The sequence below is a fragment of the Schistocerca gregaria genome, chromosome 7 (assembly GCF_023897955.1).
Source record: "Schistocerca gregaria isolate iqSchGreg1 chromosome 7, iqSchGreg1.2, whole genome shotgun sequence".
Taxonomy (NCBI): domain Eukaryota; kingdom Metazoa; phylum Arthropoda; class Insecta; order Orthoptera; family Acrididae; genus Schistocerca; species Schistocerca gregaria.
In genome coordinates this window covers 45,125,570-45,145,060 of record NC_064926.1, presented here as the reverse complement: position 1 = coordinate 45,145,060, position 19,491 = coordinate 45,125,570, and the positions used below count along the sequence as shown (strand labels likewise).

Sequence of the window (19,491 nt, the reverse complement as noted above, 5' to 3'; positions counted from 1 at the left end):
ATAATGTGTGGAGTATTAGCACTGTTAACAAAGAGGATTAAATATTTAAGTAGTAACATTACAGCATATTTCACAAAAGACTGCATAAAAAATAAAAATATGAGCAAAAGAAACGAATGGAGGGAATGGAACTGGCTCGTAAATATTTAAATTGGAACAAGAGTCACAACTGAGAAGTGTCTTAATTGTGCCTGCTTGCAACTTAATGTGTCTTCTTTATGATAGTAGCAACTGATCATTGTTGATTTGCATATTACTTACTCAGAGTCATAGTACAAACTGAAGTAACTAGCTATTTTGCTGTAATACCCAGGTGGGTTGAAACTGTGTCTCTGCAATGCACAAGCTTCAGAGACAGTGACAATCATATGATTATTATTTAGCAGGTTTTGAATGTTCTAATTTATCTCCTGGTAATAATTAAGTAGCAGATCTATTATATCATATCAGAACCGTGTTGTCACTTTATATCATGTATCCTTCTCCAAATAACAGTTTCATATGTCTGGTACATTCTTATTTGAATTAACCTGTTTCATAAATGTTGAAGTATGTGAAATTCATACTGCTAAAACTATTGGCTGTAGATGTTACATCCAAGTGACATTTACAATGTTTAAAGACAGAAGAAACTACTACTTCTGTATTACTTCTACCACCTTTACATGTCTCCTCCTTGCTTTTCTTTAAATATGGACATAAAGTATTCCAACTGCAGTGGCTTGACACCTCAAGAAGTAATTTTATTTTGGATGACTCCCATTTATTATGTATGTAAAGTAAGTTATGTTCAGTAGTCACAGTTTTAGGATTTCTTTTTTAACTTCAAATAAACTCTGACAATTCCTTCTGGAAAAATACATTTACATTTTCAGTAACAAACTTTACTATAGTATAACAGCTACCCCTGATCAAACTCAAACCATAAGCATATTTATATTAAGTGGAATCCAGAATATTAAAAGTTCTTTCACATATAATTATGGCACATGTGCTTCAATGCCACTTTCTTTTTAGTATTTGTCATAGTATGTCTTGAGCCAGTTCAGATGATCATTCACTTTAGTGAAAAGAACAGGGTAACTTGGACACAAGGTTCCTACTGATGGTGGAACACCCAGACTATATACTCCCTGAATAAACCATTGTTTAGTTGTGGCTGTTGCTTCCTGCTCCAACAAAAAGCCACCTCCATCATCATCCAAGCAAACAGCAAAACCTTAAAAGAAATTTTTTTTCAGTGGCAAGGGCATATTGATAATTTCTTTTAAATGCATATGAATAACCATTTTAAAACACTCACCATTTGCATATCCTGCACAGAATCTGTCAGAAGTAAGAAAAGGTTTAAAAGTGACAGGAAGTACTTCGTTACACTGCATAGACTCGAATACTGGCAATATGGATGTAAGGATTTCATCATTTGGGCTTGGCCTGTCAACGTAACCCCAGTGAGCAATCTTAAAATGACAGATGAGACACATTATATTATATTTGTATTGATCTTCCAAGAATCACTTAGAAAAATGGATGAAAGAAATAAAGATAGTGAAGCCAAGCTTCAGATGGAAACTTAAAGATATTCATGAATATTTCAGCCAATAAATTTACTCTAACAAAAGGAAAGAGAACATCTTGAAACATATTAAGCTTGACTGTTCAGCAGACACCTAGTTGTCACATACCTGGAAGGCAATGCTTATGACTCTTGAGATGATGTCCAGTTGCTCTATAAAGTAAAATACTGCACACCCACCATTCTGAAGCAGCGAAGAAATATTAAGGTTTAAAATCTCATCAATTATGGCATCTTTAGAGGCTGAACCAGAGCCTAGATTGAAATTTGAACTGTCAGAAAAGGGGTTATATGCCCATTTCATATGAATCAGTCTGGCATTCATGATCTAACTACATAAAACCAAAACCAAAAAGGTCTCTCTCTCTCTCTCTCTCTCTCTCTCTCTCTCTCTCTCTCTCTCTGTGTGTGTGTGTGTGTGTCTGTGTGTGTGTGTGTGACAGAGAGAGAGAGAGAGAGAGAGAGAGAGAGAGAGAGAGAGAGAGAGAGAGAGAGAGAGAGAGAGAGAGAGAGAGAACGCTCGCGTGCATCCAGTCACAAAAAATGTAAAATTTGCAACTTTGTGAAACAGATTAAAACTCTGTATGTAACAGGATGATGGACCTCATCAGCAAGAATTTACAAACAAGGGTACAGGGAACTGAGCCACATCCATAAATTCATTCCCCTTAATTCCCTTCTGGCATGATAGGCAGTGGAATGCCAACTCCTTCCCTAGCCTTTGTACATGGAGAAGGGAGTCCTGGACATATACACCTGCCAGGACCTTCGTTGAATCACTTTTAAGAACACTTCAGAATTTGGAGCAAATGAGGAATTTCTCAGCACAGATACATCCCATCTGCTATAGTACCTTCAGGACTGCATGAAACTCATTTCCGCCAGCAGCAGACTGCTCAATCAACAACAAAATTTAGGCCTACAGCTTAGGGCTTCAGGTGTATGATACAATGTACAAATTTATTTATTTCCACTTGCAATAAGAGCTTATCACTCACTCAACTGCAGTATCTGTTAATTAATGTCATCTCAGCAGAATAAAACTTTACTGTACACCAACCGTATGTAGACAAATGACTAGCGTGAAGGTTTCTCAATCAAACAACTTAAGATTTCAGGTACTTTCCTGAAATATGAGCTTAATAATTAATGGACACTTTCAAATTAAATTGTTGCATGAAAAACTGAACAACTGAATGTTATTCTTTAACTTAACTGTGCAAAACATAAATATATGACTACTACCTGACCTTCTTTTTGCATTTTCTGGACTAATGTGTAAAGAAAAGTGATACATTTAATCGTGAGCTTAAAAATGCACTAATACACACATGTAATGAGTAATTAGAACTGGAATAACGTTATTATGATCTAAATATCTTATTTTTTATGAGCACACACAAATGCGGATGTCTTGTCTGGCACAGGTCTGTCAATGTAGGGCCATGTCCTGAAGTGAAAAATATCCTCTCCGCTATCCATCCAACTTGTCCCACAGTTGCATTCTGCTCTTTACCCACACTAACCAATATCTTTGTTCATTCCTATTCCATCTCTGTTTCCGACCCCTTGCTCCATGTCTCATTCCCCTGTAACAGACAGATTTAAGACCTGTCCCATACATTCTTCCACTACCACCTATTCCAGTCTTTTCACAGACATCTCCTATCCCTACCCCTAATTAGATAAACATTATCTGTAACCACAGTGCACCAGTCTAGATCGGCATGACTGCTCACAAGCTACTTGTCTGAATGGTAACAGCTGGAACACCCATTTTCTGAATACATTTCCCAACTTAGTGGCTTGACTATCACTGTTTCACAGACTGTGCCATCTACTGGGTCCGCCCGCATTAATGTGACCACTGCCTACGTTCAATGTCAGTGTGCAGTAACCATTCACAAATGGCAGGTGGCAGCACTAGCAGGGGAGGATGCATAAAATGTGTCATGAGGACATGGAAAACAGTGCAGTCATCATCATAATGTGGAAACTGAGCAATTTATCTGACATCCAAAACAGCATTATCATTGGCTTTTGCGGCCAAGGGTAGAAGCATTTCCAAAGTGGTAAGTTTATAAACCATTCATGTGATGCCACGGTTAAAACATACCATGCATGGCAAAATGGCATTACCCACAATGGACACAGAGGCAACAGTGGTCCACCAAAAGCCACAGATGATAGGGGTGAATGATGCTGTGGAAATGTATGTATTGGTGAATAGACATGCAACTGTTAAGGGGAGTAGGGTGTCAAATGGGCTGACTTGGAACAGGAGAGGCACCACAGGAAATTTTATTTTCTACTGTCTATACTTTTACAAATAAATTTAAAAACTTTGTCAGCATAACCAGGAAGGATTCAGGATTCACACTCATAGCAGTGGAAGTGCAAAAACATAACATAATAAAATTTTTTTTAGATATGAAATTTCATCATTTCTTCACTTACTGTTGGCTGCATTTTTGCTATAGGTACATTTTTCTTCACAAGTAAGAGAGATTCTTTGATGAATTTTGCACAGCATACAAACCATTCTTACAGGTGGACAAAACTCTAGAATTTTCCAAATCTATTAAAACTGTGGTAAAAATTGAGATAATTAACCAAAAAATTTGATTTTTTTCTAAACATAAAATTTAAAACGTAACAACTCATTCATTTTTTCATAAATTAAATAGATTCTAGAGTTTCAGACACCTGTAAGTATGGTTTGTATGCTGTGCAAAATTCATTGAACAGTCTCTCTCACTTATGAAGAAAAGTGTACCTATAGCAACAAATGCAGCCAATAGTAAGTGGAAAAATTATGAAATTTCATTTGTTGTTGTTGTTGTCTTCAGTCCTGAGACTGGTTTGATACAGCTCTCCATGCTACTCTATCCTGTGCAAGCTGCTTCATCTCCCAGTACCTACTGCAACCTACATCCTTCTGAATCTGCTTAGTGTACTCATCTCTCGGTCTCCCTCTACGGTTTTTACCCTCCACGCTGCCTTCCAATGCTAAATTTGTGATCCCTTGATGCCTCAAAACATGTCCTACCAACCGATCCCTTCTTCTAGTCAAGATGTGCCACAAACTTCTCTTCTCCCCAATCCTATTCAATACCTCCTCATTAGTTACGTGATCTATCCACCTTATCTTCAGTATTCTTCTGTAGCACCACATTTCGAAAGCTTCTATTCTCTTCTTGTCCAAACTAGTTATCGTCCATGTTTCACTTCCATACATGGCTACACTCCAAACAAATACTTTCAGAAACGACTTCCTGATACATAAATCTATATTCGATGTTAACAAATTTCTCTTCTTCAGAAACGCTTTCCTTGCCATTGCCAGTCTACATTTTATATCCTCTCTACTTCGACCATCATGTCCCTCGACTCTCGTAACTGCCATCTGGCTTCTGCACAAATTGTAAATAGTCTTTTGCTCCCTGTATTTTACCCCTTCCACCTTCAAAATATGAAATTTCATATCTAAAAAAAATTATTTTCTTATGTTTTTGAGCTTCTGCTGCTACGAGTGTGAATCCTGAATCCTTCCTGGTCATGCTGACAGTTTTATGAATTTACTTGTAAAAGGCCCCGGGAGCAGACAACATTCCATTAGAACTACTAATGGCCTTGGGAGAGACAGTCCTAACAAAACTCTACCATCTGGTGAGCAAGATGTACGAGACAGGCAAAATACTCTCAGACGTCAAGAAGAATATAATAATTCCAATCCCAAAGAAAAGCAGGTGTTGACAGATGTGAAAATTACTGAATAAGCAGTTTAATAAGTCACGGTGCAAAATACTAACACGAATTCTTTACAGACGAATGGAAAAACTGGTAGAACCTGACCTTGGGAAAGATCAGTTTGGATTCCGTTGAAATATTGGAACATGTGAGGCAATACTGACCCTACGACCTATCTTAGAAGCTAGATTAAGGAAGGGCAAACCTACATTTCTAGCATGTGTAGACTTAGAGAAAGCTTTTGACAATGTTGACTAGAATACTCTCTTTCAAATTTAGAAGGTGGAAGGGGTAAAATACAGGGAGCGAAAGACTATTTACAATTTGTGCAGAAGCCAGATGGCAGTTACGAGAGTCAAGGGACATGAAGGGGAAGCAGTGGTTGGGATGGGAGTGAGACAGGGTTGTAGGCTCTCCCCGATGTTACCGTATTTACTCGAAAGTAAGCCGCACTTTTTTTTCCAATTTTTGTTATCCAAAAAACCGCCTGCGGCTTGGAAACAAGTGCAAAGTGACCAAAATTTCTGAAAAATGTTGGTAGGTGCGGAAATGGAAAAAAGAACACATTGACACCGGTGTGTCAGACCCACCATACTCGCTCCGGACACTGCGAGAGGGCTGTACAAGCAATGATCACACGCACGGCACAGCGGACACACCAGGAACCGCGGTGTTGGCCGTCGCATGGCGGTAGCTGCACAGCATTTGTTCACCGCCGCCGTCAGTGTCAGCCAGTTTGCCATGGCATACGGAGCTCCATCGCAGTCTTTAAAACTGGTAGCATGCAACGACAGCGTGGACGTGAACCGTATGTGCAGTTGACGGACTTTGAGCGAGGGCGTATAGTGGGCATGCGGGAGGCCGGGTGGACGTACCGCCGAATTGCTCAACACGTGGGGCGTGAGGTCTCAACAGTACATCGATGTTCTCGCCAGTGGTCGGCGGAAGGTGCACGTGCCCATCGAACTGGGACCGGACCGCAGCGATGCACGGACGCACGCCAAGACCGTAGGATCCTACACAGTGCCGTAGGGGACCGCACCGCCACTTCCCAGCAAATTAGGGACACTGTTGCTCCTGGGGTATCGGCGAGGACCATTCGCAACCGTCTCCATGAAGCTGGGCTGCGGTCCCGCACACCGTTAGGCCGTCTTCCGCTCACGCCCCAACATCGTGCAGCCCACCTCCAGTGGTGTCGCGACAGGCGTGAATGGAGGGACGAATGGAGACGTGTCGTCTTCAGCGATGAGAGTCGCTTCTGCCTTGGTGCCAATGATGGCCGTATGCGTGTTTGGCGCCGTGCAGGTGAGCGCCACAATCAGGACTGCATACGACCGAGGCACACAGGGCCAGCACCCGGCATCATGGTGTGGGGAACGATCTCTTACACTGGCCGTACACCTCTGGTGATCGTCGAGGGGACACTGAATAGTGCACGGTACATCCAAACCGTCATCGAACCCATCGTTCTACCATTCCTAGACCGGCAAGGGAACTTGCTGTTCCAACAGGACAATGCACGTCCGCATGTATCCTGTGCCACCCAACGTGCTCTAGAAGGTTTAAGTCAACTACCCTGGCCAGCAAGATCTCCGGAAAGGTCCCCCATTGAGCATGTTTGGGACTGGATGAAGCGTCGTCTCACGCGGTCTGCACGTCCAGCACGAACGCTGGTCCAACTGAGGCGCCAGGTGGAAATGGCATGGCAAGCCGTTCCGTAGGACTACATCCAGCATCTCTACGATCGTCTCCATGGGAGAATAGCAGCCTGCATTGCTGTGAAAGGTGGATATACACTGTACTAGTGCCGACATTGTGCATGCTCTGTTGCCTGTGTCTATGTGCCTGTGGTTCTGTCAGTGTGATCATGTGATGTATCTGACCCCAGGAATGTGTCAATACAGTGTCCCCTTCCTGGGACAATGAATTCATGGTGTTCTTATTTCAATTTCCAGGAGTGTATGTAGCGCTACACAGGCATGCTTTGCAGGTGCAAAGATAAATACTGGCGCCAAAATCTCTGCATCAGTAAAAAAAAATTTTAAAAAAAGGTGGAAGACGAGCTTTTTTCTCCGCTCCGAGTTCCGACCACTGCATTTTCATATATTATCCAACGAAGGAAATACAAATTCTGTATTGTTCATCTTTGAATGTAGCAGCATTTCAATGTACTGCGAAAATCTGACTTGCAAGACTGTTTTTTGATGTTCATCAATATGGCCAACTCTACGTTCTGAATTTTTTCTTACCTGTGAGAAGAGACGGTTGCTAATAGGAACTTTTATGAATTGTGAATCACACGCAGTATTCTCTTCACCATAAGAATAATATGAATATAAACATTTTGCCATGTGTTCCTTCGTATTTGCTGCTATCTCATTTAAATCCTGTCTGCCTAATAAACTACTAAACTAGAGTGAGACAACAGCAAACGCGGAAGAATATACATATCATGTCATGTTTATATTCATATTATTCTTATGTCTAATAGTGGTACAGTCAGAATTGAAGCACGGCAATTGACTAGATTTTTAAATCTAAGATGACTAATTTCTGTGCAGAATATAATACACTAAAGAGGCGTCTGCAAAGATTTTCTAACGGAGAAAAATTTTCGCTAAACTCTCATTCAGAACAGCTTCTATCATATGCAGCCTATTATTTGATGATTATTATCAAAGAAAGCAGCAGTGTAAGTCTCTTGCCATTGTTTCGCTAATGAGACGATTCCTCTCTCTCTCTCTCTCTCTCTCTCTCTCTCTCTCTCTCTCTCTCTCTCTCACACACACACACACTTTTTTTTTTTAATTGTAAGCAGCGGTAGTGCGCACAAAAGCAAGCCATTCCGCGAGCGGCGACAGGCCGTAAACACTCATTGTCTCATTATCAGAATGCGACAAACAATGCATTTTCATCTTAGAGTGACGTAAACACCTATAACAAAGAGAACGGCGCTTATCAGTCAAAGAACAATAATCAATCAATTCAAACCAGACGAAGCACGCGAAAAAGGAAGGGTACCTGTATAAATACGGATGGAGCGCCTTACGCATAGCAATGGCTACCTGGTAAAGCTTAACTGCTAAGCTTATGACTCAGAGCAAACTACTGTAGCTGTATCATCATTTATTCGACCTAAATTGTGTCTCATATTACAATGGACCAACTTTGTTTCGAGTCTCAAATTTCAGATGTGGCTTAGATTCCGGAAAATTTTTTTCCTTGATTTCTAGTCTCATTTTTCAGGTGCAGCTTAGATTCGAGTAAATACGGTATTCAATCATTACATTGAGCAAGCAGTGAAGGAAACAAAAGAAAAATTTGAAGTAGGTATTAAAATCCACGGAGAAGAAATAAAAACTTTGAGGTTCGCCAATGACATTCTAATTCTGTCAGAGACAGCAAAGGACTTGGAAGAGCAGTTGAACGGAATGGATAGTGTCTTGAAAGGATATAAGATGAACATCAACAAAAGCAAAACGAGGATAATGGAATGTAGTCAAATTAAGTCGGGTGATGCTGAGGGAATTAGATTAGGAAATGAGACACTTAAAGTAGTAAAGGAGTTTTGCTATTTGGGGGGAAAAATAACTGATGATGGTCGAAGTAGAGAGGATATAAAATGTAGACTGGCAATGGCAAGGAAAGCGTTTATGAAGAAGAGAAATTAGTTAACATCAAGTATATGTGTGATATGTATAGATTTAAGTGTCAGGAAGTCATTTCTGAAAGTATTTGTATGGAGCGTAGCTATGTATGGAAGTGAAACATGGTCGATAAATAGTTTGGACAAGAAGGGAATAGAAGCTTTCGAAATGTGGTAGATCATATAACTAATGAGGAGGTATTGAATAGAATTGGAGAGATGAGAAGTTTGTGGCACAACTTGACTAGGAGAAGGGATCAGTTGGTTGGACACGTTCTGAGGCATCAAGGGATCACCAATTTAGTATTGGACGGAAGCGTAGAGGGTAAAAATCGTAGAGGGAGACAAAGAGATGAATACACTAAACAGATTCAGAAGGATGTAGGTTGCAGTAGGTACTGGGAGATGAAGAAGCTTGCACAGGATAGTCTCAGGACTGAAGACCACAACAAGAACAACAACTTGTGAAAGTATAAACAGTGGAAATTAAAATGTCCTGTGGTGCCTCTCATGCTCCAGGTCGGCCCGTTTGACATCCTACCCCCCTTAAGCAACTGAGAGCTCAGCAACTCCTCAACCACCATTCAGCAAATGTTGCGTTTAGGCCTCTGTGACAGGCACCTGGCTCATGCACCTATGCTGACTGCTGTTCATCGACAATGAAGGCTGAAATTTCCATGCTAGTACTGCAACTAGCTGTCCACTGAGTGGCAACAGGTGAAGTTTTCATATGAATCACATTTTCTGCTGCATCGGAGAGTTGGAGTGTACAGCATGAAACCTCAAAACACTCTCAACAATTGTGGGAGTGGTGTGGTCTGGAGAATATTTTTGTGGCATTTCCTGGACCACTTCATCATTCAGGAAGCTGCAATGAATCAACTGAAGTATGTTTCTATCCTTAGGGACCATGCCTGTCCCTACAGGCAGTTTGTTTTTCCTCAGCACAATGGCTCCTACCAGCAAGACAATGCTATGTGCCGCATAGCTCACAGTGTACATGCATGGTTCAAAGCGCACAAGGATGAGTAATGAGTGTAACATACTCCCCTTACCATCTAACTCCCCAGATTTAAACCTAATTGAGAATCTGTGGGACTGCCTCAACTGGACTGCTTGTGGCATCGATTCTCAACCAAGAAATCTATTGCATATGGCCACAGCATTGTCGTCAGCATGGCCCTGTTCGTACTTTTGAAAAAACTAATCTTTGCTGTAATAGGTTGTTATTCAGTCTTTGGACAAGTGGTCACATTAATGTGAATGGGCTATGTAGTTTCTTCCCACCAAGGTGAGATTTTCTGTACTGTGCAGGTGGGAACTCTCAGTACAATATATTCTTTATTCCTGTAGCTCAACTAGTATCAATCTTTTCTAGTCCCTGTTCCCACCTGTGTCAATCCCTTTCTTCTTCTCACTACACTACACTACACCCAAAGGCACACTCACTATGCTACCAGTGAGCCCTTCTCTGTTTCTTGTTTCTCTCCCCCCTCCCCCCCTTCAGCCCCAACCACAGCTTCCAGGTTCTACATCTAATAACAGCTTACCATCCTGTTCCTGCCACATCCCTACCCTGGTTTCCTTCTCCTCTCCACTTGACGCCTCTTCTGTCTCCCCACTATAAAGCTCAGGTGACATCGCTGCTCACCACTATCTGATTTGACAGTGGTCATGTGTGTGGTGAAAGTGGTCATGCAAGCACATCCATCTGAAGAAAGAATCTGTATGATAGATTATAATATTTAACAGAATAACAGTCTCCTTTCAATGTGTGTCTGCTGCTCAACACCTCATCTATGTGGAGAGTAGACATCAAGACTTCCCATATTATAGTTATTCCACCGTTACTTACCCTAGTTTTCTTTTACTGAACTTAAACACAATGAATTACATAACTTTACAAATGTTGTTGTGTAGCTTAACCATTGTCAATATATTCTTCAAATTATTTACATTTATCAACAACAACAGAATTAGTCAAAATGCTGACTATAGCAGTGTACAGTTTGGATACACATTTTTTTTCTTTTTTTTTTTTATAAACAACAGACTGGGTGGGTATAGTTACATTTATGGTTTCTGAATGTTGCAGGATACTGAAATGTCAGATATGTTCATTAATCAGTGTGTTCGTGGAGTATACTGAAAAAATATTTCCATTTTCTGCCACCAGGTGAAAACATAACACTGTAAGTTGTCAGAATGTTAAATGTTTCCTGTTTTAATGTCAGTATGTTGTTTGTTGCTTGGTGACACATGTTGCGTTCTTTTGTAAAGTGTTAAGAAGACTTAAGTATCCCACATGCCTATTGTTAAGAAAGATATTGCACAGCTGGTAAAGATGTTTTATCAGAATGACAGCTATAGCAGCACTGTGTAACAGGAATATTGTCCATAGAACAAGCTGCAAAGAGGTCCCAGGGCAATAAATGGGCTAAGGAACATGATCAAGAAATTTGAAGAAACAAGTGCATCAGATGGTGCAGCAGTGAGAGTGGGGCAGCCCATTCCCATGTCAGTAGTTGTTGAAGTTGCTGCAGCTATAGCCAACTGTGCAGCATATGCCCCAAATTCTGCAGGCAGTACTTGAGCTGTGTCACAGGAATTGTCACTGCCCTGCTTAGTAGTTCAAATGTTTTTGTGGTGCATTTTACACTGGTATCTGTGCAAGATTCAAAATGTGCACTGATGAGGTCCCGAGATGGACTAGAATGCCGTGACTTTGCCCTTCATTTATTGGCATGCGTAGATATGGATGACATGTGGCCAGGGAACATTCTTCATGTGAATGAGGCACATTTCTCTCTGCACTGTGCCATGAATGCAAAGAACTGTCTCATATGGATTTCTACTTTGACAGATGTTGTGCAGGAACATTCACTGCACTCAGATTATATGACTGTGATGTGGAGTCACAAGCTACTTCATTCACAGACTGTTTTTCCTCACGGAGAAGACACCTCATGGGTCTGTTAGGGTACAATGACGTTTGCAAATTATAATGACCGCTTTGTACAACACATGATTGTAGCTTTACAAAAAAGCAACTATGTCCCAGCCACTATTTTCAAACAAGGTGGGGTGGCACCACATGTTGATTCCCAGGTGTAAGATTTGCTTCAAGAAACCTCTGTTAATGACAGCATCATCTGTGGGCAGTTTCAACATGGGTAACCTTCCACATCCCCAACCTAAATTCATGTGAGTTCTGGTTGTGGGGATGTATGAAAGATCATGTATCAGGGATATAATCAGAGTCTTCATCATCTGAAGGACAGAAATGATGACATACTGCTCTGATTACAATGGATATGCTACAATCGAGTGTCAACCATGCCATTTTATGGATGCGGCATGTTGCTAATTAGGAGACCATGCAGAACACATGCTGTAACTTGTGACCATCTCCTAATCAACATGACAGAGCCACTGTTATCATGTGTTTGATCATCCCTCCCCTTTCCCTGCACCCAAATCACATTCTGACTGCTCACAAAATCACATTTTTACTTCCAAACTCAAGCAGTTACTTTTTTCAGCATATTCCACAGAGCATCCACATGTATGTACCAGTGATGTTTCAGTGTCCTATGTATACAGCCTAGACTGCAGCACTCTGAACACCATCAGTTTAACTGTAACAACCCAGTAAGTTGTTTTTAGTTCTTCTTCCAAAACATTTTCTTTATCCTATGTTAAAAGATTGTTTGAAATTGTTTTAGTTACAAATTAGTGAAACTAGTCAACATAATTGCAACAACCACAAAAACAGGCAACTGATGCAAAACACAACATTTTTTTTCTTTTATGCTTGATATAATAACACTGACTTCAATGCATATTCTTTATCATCATTTTCCTTTCTTAAACTTTCTTGAGAATTACATGCACATAACTGTGCAGAATCCCTCCACATCTGGTTCATGGACAAGATCTGAGACTCCAGTGTTGCAATGACAAGTACTCAATGAAATTTATGTATGAGGGGCGTTCAACACGTAATGAAACAAATTTTTTCCTGTGCCAGTTTTGGTTGAAAAATACAGGATTTGCTGTGGGGCACCTTGGAATATTCCTGCTTCAGCACCTACAGTTTCATAAAGACCTGATAGGTGGCTATATGTAGCCTTCAAAATGGCTTCTGAAATGCAAGCGCATTCCAAGCAGTCACTGTTTCTTTCGGCAGAGAACCAGAGCACCACAGATAATTTCAGGCACTTGCAGAATGTCTACAGAGACCTGGCAGTGAACAAAAGTGAGGTGACACATCGGGCGAGGCATCTGTCATCAGAACAAAGTCACGCAAACCTGTCCAATATCTCACATGCCAGGCAGCCACACACAGGTGCTACTTCTGAATGTTGGAACATGCAGACACAGTCATTCGAGTGATCAATGGATCACATTCAAACACCTCACTGCTCAACTGGACTTCTCTGTTGGTACTGCTGACACACTCATTCATCAGCTGGGGTACTCAAAGGTGTGTGCCAGCTGCATTCATCACCACTTAGCAGATGACCATTAAGGGGAATGAAGGACCATCTGTGCAGAAATGCTTGTACTTTATGAGACTGATCATGAAAATTGTTTGCCAAATACCTTCACAGGTAATATAACGTTGTTCTACCAAGAACCAACGGAAGATTCTGTTAATATCATTACAGGTGATGAAACATGGGTTCATCACTTCATGCCAGAAACAAAATGGCAATTAATGGTGTGGCACCACATCACCTCTCCTCTGAAGGAGAAGTTCAAAGCTGCACCCTTAGCTCATAAAATCAAGATGATGGTCTTCTGGGGTGATAAAGGGGTTATTATGTTTGATATCCTGCCAGACGGTGAAACGATCAACTCTGAAGTGTATCTGTTACCCTAAAAAAATTGAAGAAACAACTTTAAAATGTTCATTGCCACACATGCAAACAAATTTCTTTTCTCCATGACAATTCAGGGCCTCATAACAATCTGAGCACCTGAAAGAAGCTCACAAAACTTCACTGGACTCTTCCTCTGCATCCCCCCCCCCCCCCCCCCCCTTCAGCTCGGATCTTCCATCTTCTAACTTCCATCTGTTTGGCCCAAAGAAGGATGCACTCCACGAGAAGCAGTACATGGAAGACAGAGAGGTTATTGATGCAGAAAGAAATTGGCTCTCACATTGACCAGTAGGATGGTACAGGCCTTCCCACTAAGGTGGCAAAGGCCACTGTATGGAACAGAGAATGTTGGAAAATAGGGTTTTGTGGCCAAAAGAATGAGAAATAATATGCTCTATTGGAATAAAACCAACTTTCTTTTCTGAAAAATGTGTTGTTTTACTTCATGAACACGTTTTGTGTCAGGTCTTTTGTGTTTGGAAAGAAAAAATATCCAGTGGCTGACATGCCAGGCAGAGGCATAGTGTTTAGCACCGAGAAAAAATTTCAAATCTGGTAGCCAAACTTAGTTAACATACATATTTATGGCAATTGTCACTATGATAGAGATTTTTTTCCTCACTCAACTCCAAATGTTAATAACTTTCTTGCATTGATGTATGTGTGCAATGTTCACTCCAACAGTATACACTTAGCATAAGCCTGAGGTGGCCAGTTTGATTTTATGTTTCTTACCAAGAGTTGGGTAGGTTTCAGTGATGAAAGCTAGCAACATATCAATCATTTGTGGGTTAAAATCTTGCCTGAACATTTCTCCAAATGTGAAACGAATGTGTGTGAAGATATTTTATTGTCACAGGATGTTTAGGAGCAGTATGGATTAAATGTTGATGGACTCTTGCTCACAATTCCTTCCATGTGTCCTCCTCCATGTAATTTTTTTCTATGAACTATATTCAGACATATTTGTTAATTTTGCATTCTAGATTGATATAAATCAATATCCTTATAAAACTAAGGGCCAAAACATTTGGAAGACATTCTCTGTAATGCTCCTCAACCATTTCTCAAATATCTTGCTTGCATGTTCCCCATCGATGTGATCTTTGATCTTCAGATAAAAGATTACATTGCTACTGCATAGAGAGATGCAAACCAAGGACAACCCTGATGCCGTACTATCTGTGACTGTAAATGCTGCGAAAAGTTACCAGTAATCATACACTGGTAATTTTTAGTAATTTCCTATCAAATCACATTTTATTCTTGACTCTTTAAAAGTACTTGAATTTATTCTCATGTGCTCTTTTTTGGAAATCAAGAAATACAATACATAAAATTGACTGCACTTCCCAAGTAAGATCGACAAGGTCACAATTGTCTACCAATGTGTGAACCACTCTGTATTCTGGAGCTGAAAGGTTTTGATAGTGTCCCAAGACTCTTGCCAATGCTGTTTTTAGTCATCTGTTAATGGTCCTCATGGTAATTTTGTAATAAACAGTTGCAATGACTTCGTTTTTCTTTGAGATTAGTACCTTTACAACATATACATCTACATCTACATCCATACTCCACAAGCCACCTGACGGTGTGTGTCGGAGGGTACCCTGAGTACCTCTATCGGTTCTCCCTTCTATTCCAGTCTCGTATTGTACGTGGAAAGAAGGATTGTCGGTATGCTTCTGTGTGGGCTCTAATCTCTCTGATTTTATCCTCATGGTCTCTTCGCGAGATATACGTAGGAGGGAGCAATATACTGCTTGACTCTTCGGTGAAGGTATGTTCTCGAAACTTTAACAAAAGCCCGTACCGAGCTACTGAGCGTCTCTCCTGCAGAGTCTTCCACTGGAGTTTATCTATCATCTCCGTAACGCTTTCGCAATTACTAAATGATCCTGTAACGAAGCGCGCTGCTCTCCGTTGGATCTTCTCTATCTCTTCTATCAACCCTACCTGGTGCGGATCCCACACTGCTGAGCAGTATTCAAGCATTGGGCGAACAAGCGTACTGTAACCTACTTCCTTTGTTGTCGGATTGCATTTCCTTAAGATTCTTCCAATGAATCTCAGTCTGGCATCTGCTTTACCGACGATCAACTTTATATGATCATTCCATTTTAAATCACTCCTAATGAGTACTCCCAGATAATTTATGGAATTAACTACTTCCAGTTGCTGACCTATTTTGTAGCTAAATGATAAGGGACCTATCTTTCTATGTATTCGCATCACATTACACTTGTCTACATTGAGATTCAATTGCCATTCCGTGCACCATGCGTCAATTCGCTGCAGATCCTCCTGCATTTCAGTACAATTTTCCATTGTTGCAACCTCTCGATACACCACAGCATCATCTGCAAAAAGCCTCAGTGAACTTCCGATGTCATCCACCAGGTCATTTATGTATATTGTGAATAGCAACGGTCCTATGACACTCCCCTGGGGCACACCTGAAATCACTCTTACTTCGGAAGACTTCTCTCCATTGAGAATGACATGCTGTGTTCTGTTATCTAGGAACTCCTCAATCCAATCACACAATTGATCTGATAGTCCGTATGCTCTTACTTTGTTCATTAAACGACTGTGGGGAACTGTGTCAAACGCCTTGCGGAAGTCAAGAAACACGGCATCTACCTGTGAACCCGTGTCTAAGGCCCTCTGAGTCTCGTGGACGAATAGCGAGAGCTGGGTTTCACACGACCGTCTTTTTCGAAACCCATCCTGATTCCTACAGAGTAGATTTCTAGTCTCCAGAAAAGACATTATACTCGAACATAATACGTGTTCCAAAATTCTACAACTGATCGACGTCAGAGATATAGGTCTATAGTTCTGCACATCTGTTTGACGTCCCTTCTTGAAAACGGGGAATTCTTCCTTGCTGGACTTCAATGCAAATTTTTTTTCTAGTGTGTTCCCTAGTACATGTCAAAATTTGCTATAAAAGTCCACCAACAAAATAACATGACCAGCTGATTTGTTTTTTGGTGCTTTCCATAAAGCTCATCCATAGTAACTGGAGCTTGCAGGTTCCTGTTCCAGTCTTTGCTATTCAGAGACAAAAATCCAATGTTGTTTAACCATTCTGCAGTAAGTGTGGGTGCCACACTTTCTGTAGAATAAAAGGAGATAAAATATGCTGCAATAGCCCATTTTATGCTCTTTTGTGTCACAACCCCTCGATTCCTTTGAACACTTTCTACAAGATGCCTGCACCCAGTTTTGAGCACTTGAATATGTTATTGTTAATTGTTGCCATATATCATTTCTATCCTTGGTGCTGATACTACTTTTTGAAGTTAAGAATTTTGTCTTAACACGTTTTACTGTGACAATGTTATCTGATGTTAGCATACCTACCTCATTCCAGTCATATTGCCAGGAAGTAATATTCTTGCATTAGCTTTTGTCAGGCAGACTTTCTTTTGCATATTCATTCACACAGTTGATCAAAATGGGGTTAGCTTTCAACATCCAACAGTGGCTCTCTGGCACAGTCTCCACTGTGTCAATCTACTTTAGGTCTGTTATGTAGTACCCTAATTCTGAACCATGTAGTAAAGTGCAATCAAGTTGCCATAAGCCTCTAACTCAATGGATTTTACATCTACATCTGCAGTAGTTATTCTGATCTAATCCTCACAACTCCTATGTGAGCAATAAATAGGGGACTGTAGTATATCCTGGGAGTAATCATTTAAAGCCGGTTCTTGAAACTTTGTTAATAGATTTTCTTGGGACAGTTTAAGTCTGTCTTCAAGAGTCTGCCAGTTCAGTTCCTTGAATATCTCTGTAACACTCTCCCATGGATTAAACAAACCTGTGACACATTTCAGCAATATTTTAGGATAGGTCACATGAGTGACTTTTAAGCAATCTCTTTTGTAGACTGACTGCAGTTCCCCAATATTCTACCATTAAACCACAGCCTACCACCTCCTTTACCCTCGACTGAACCTATGGTCACTCTGTTTCATTCCCTATAAAGTGCTACACATGGGTATGTGTATGGGTCCACCAATTCCGACAGTGATTCATTGATATTCACAGGATACTAATTCTTTTTTTTTTCTCATTTTGTGAAGTGCAAAATTTTACATTTATAAACATTTAGTGCAACCTGGCAACCTCTGCACAGTGTTGAAGTCTTATCAAGATCTGACTGAAAATTTATGCAATTTCTGTCAGACAGTACTTCATTATAGATAAATGCATCACCTACAAAATGCCTAATTTACTATTAATCTTGTCTGCAATGTGATTAATATACAACATGAACACCAAGATAACATCTGTGTCCTTACCAAAATGTCCTCAGCCCAGTTATAAATTTCACTTGATATCCCTTGTGATTGTATTTTTGACAATAAGTGTAGGTGTGTACTCAGTCAAATGCTTATTGGAAATCAAGAATCAAATTTAGTGGTGTATGGGCAATGCTGAGATGGAATGTGGTATGATTAGAAAAGGACAAAGTTTTGTCACTTTTATTTCATTTGCAAGATGATGTGACATGCACTTACAGCAGAAAAACCTCACTGCATTAGCTGTGATATGCAAATAAGTGTGTCTGTTTGGATATTCTAGTCACATGGTGTCTGATAACTGAAAGCCACTGATTAAACTATGCAGCATAGCACTAAAATTCACATTAGCTGTTTGATTTATATGACAAGTACACAAACTTCCCAAAATTTTAACCGATTTCTCATACACAAACAGCAGTCGACCAGCATTGCCTGGTGAAAGATCGCCGTGATGCCTCATGTAAGGAGGAGAAATGCATACCATCATGTTTCCGACTTTGATAAAGGTCAGACTGTAGCCTATCGCGATAGCGGTTTATCGTATCAAGACGTTGCTGCTCGCTTTGGTCGAGATCACATGGCTGTTAGCACAATATGGAAACGGTGGGTTCAGGAGGGTAATACGGAACGCAGTGCTGGATCCCAACGGCCTCGCCTAGCAGTCGAGATGACAGGCATCTTATCCACATCGCTGTAATGGATCGTGCCATGTCTCGATCCCTGAGTCAACAGATGGGGACGTTTGCAAGACAACAACCATCTGCATGAACAGTTCGACGACGTTTGCAGCAGCATGGACTATCAGCTCTGAGACCATGGCTGCAGCTACCCTTGACGTTGCATCACAGACAGGAGCGCCTGCGATGGTGTACTCTACAATAAACCTGGGTTCACGAATGGCAAAATGTCATTTTTTCGGTTGAATCCTGGTTCCGTTTACAGAATCATGATGGTCACATCCATGTTTGGCGGCATTGCGGTGAACGCACACTGGAAGCATATATTCATCATCACCATACTGGCATGCTAGTATGGGGTGCCATTGGTTACACGTCTCAGTCACCTCTTGTTTGCATTGATGGCACTTTGAACAGTGGATGTTACATTTCAGATGTGTTACAACCTGTGGCTCTACCTTTCATTCAATCCCTGCGAAACCTTACATTTCAGCAGGATAATGCACGACCGCATGTTGCAAGTCCTGTACGTGCCTTTCTGGATACAGAAAATGTTCGACTGTTGCCCTGGCCAGCACATTCTCCAGATCTCTCACCAACTGAAAATGTCTTGGCAATAGTGGCTGAGCAACTGGCTCAT

General features: G+C 40.8%; 1 protein-coding gene across 1 annotated transcript in view; it reads right to left on the bottom strand.

Moving 5' to 3' along the window:
• Positions 1-713: 713 nt before the first annotated feature.
• Positions 714-19,491, bottom strand: part of LOC126281798 (modular serine protease-like) — a 182,225-nt gene continuing 163,447 nt past the window's right edge. The window contains exons 9-10 of the mRNA XM_049981012.1: positions 1,304-1,460; positions 714-1,219 (exon numbers count right to left, since the gene is read on the bottom strand). Coding sequence (XP_049836969.1) covers positions 1,014-1,219; positions 1,304-1,460 — 363 coding nt within the window. The 3' untranslated portion in view covers positions 714-1,013. The remainder of the gene's footprint in view (positions 1,220-1,303; positions 1,461-19,491) is intronic.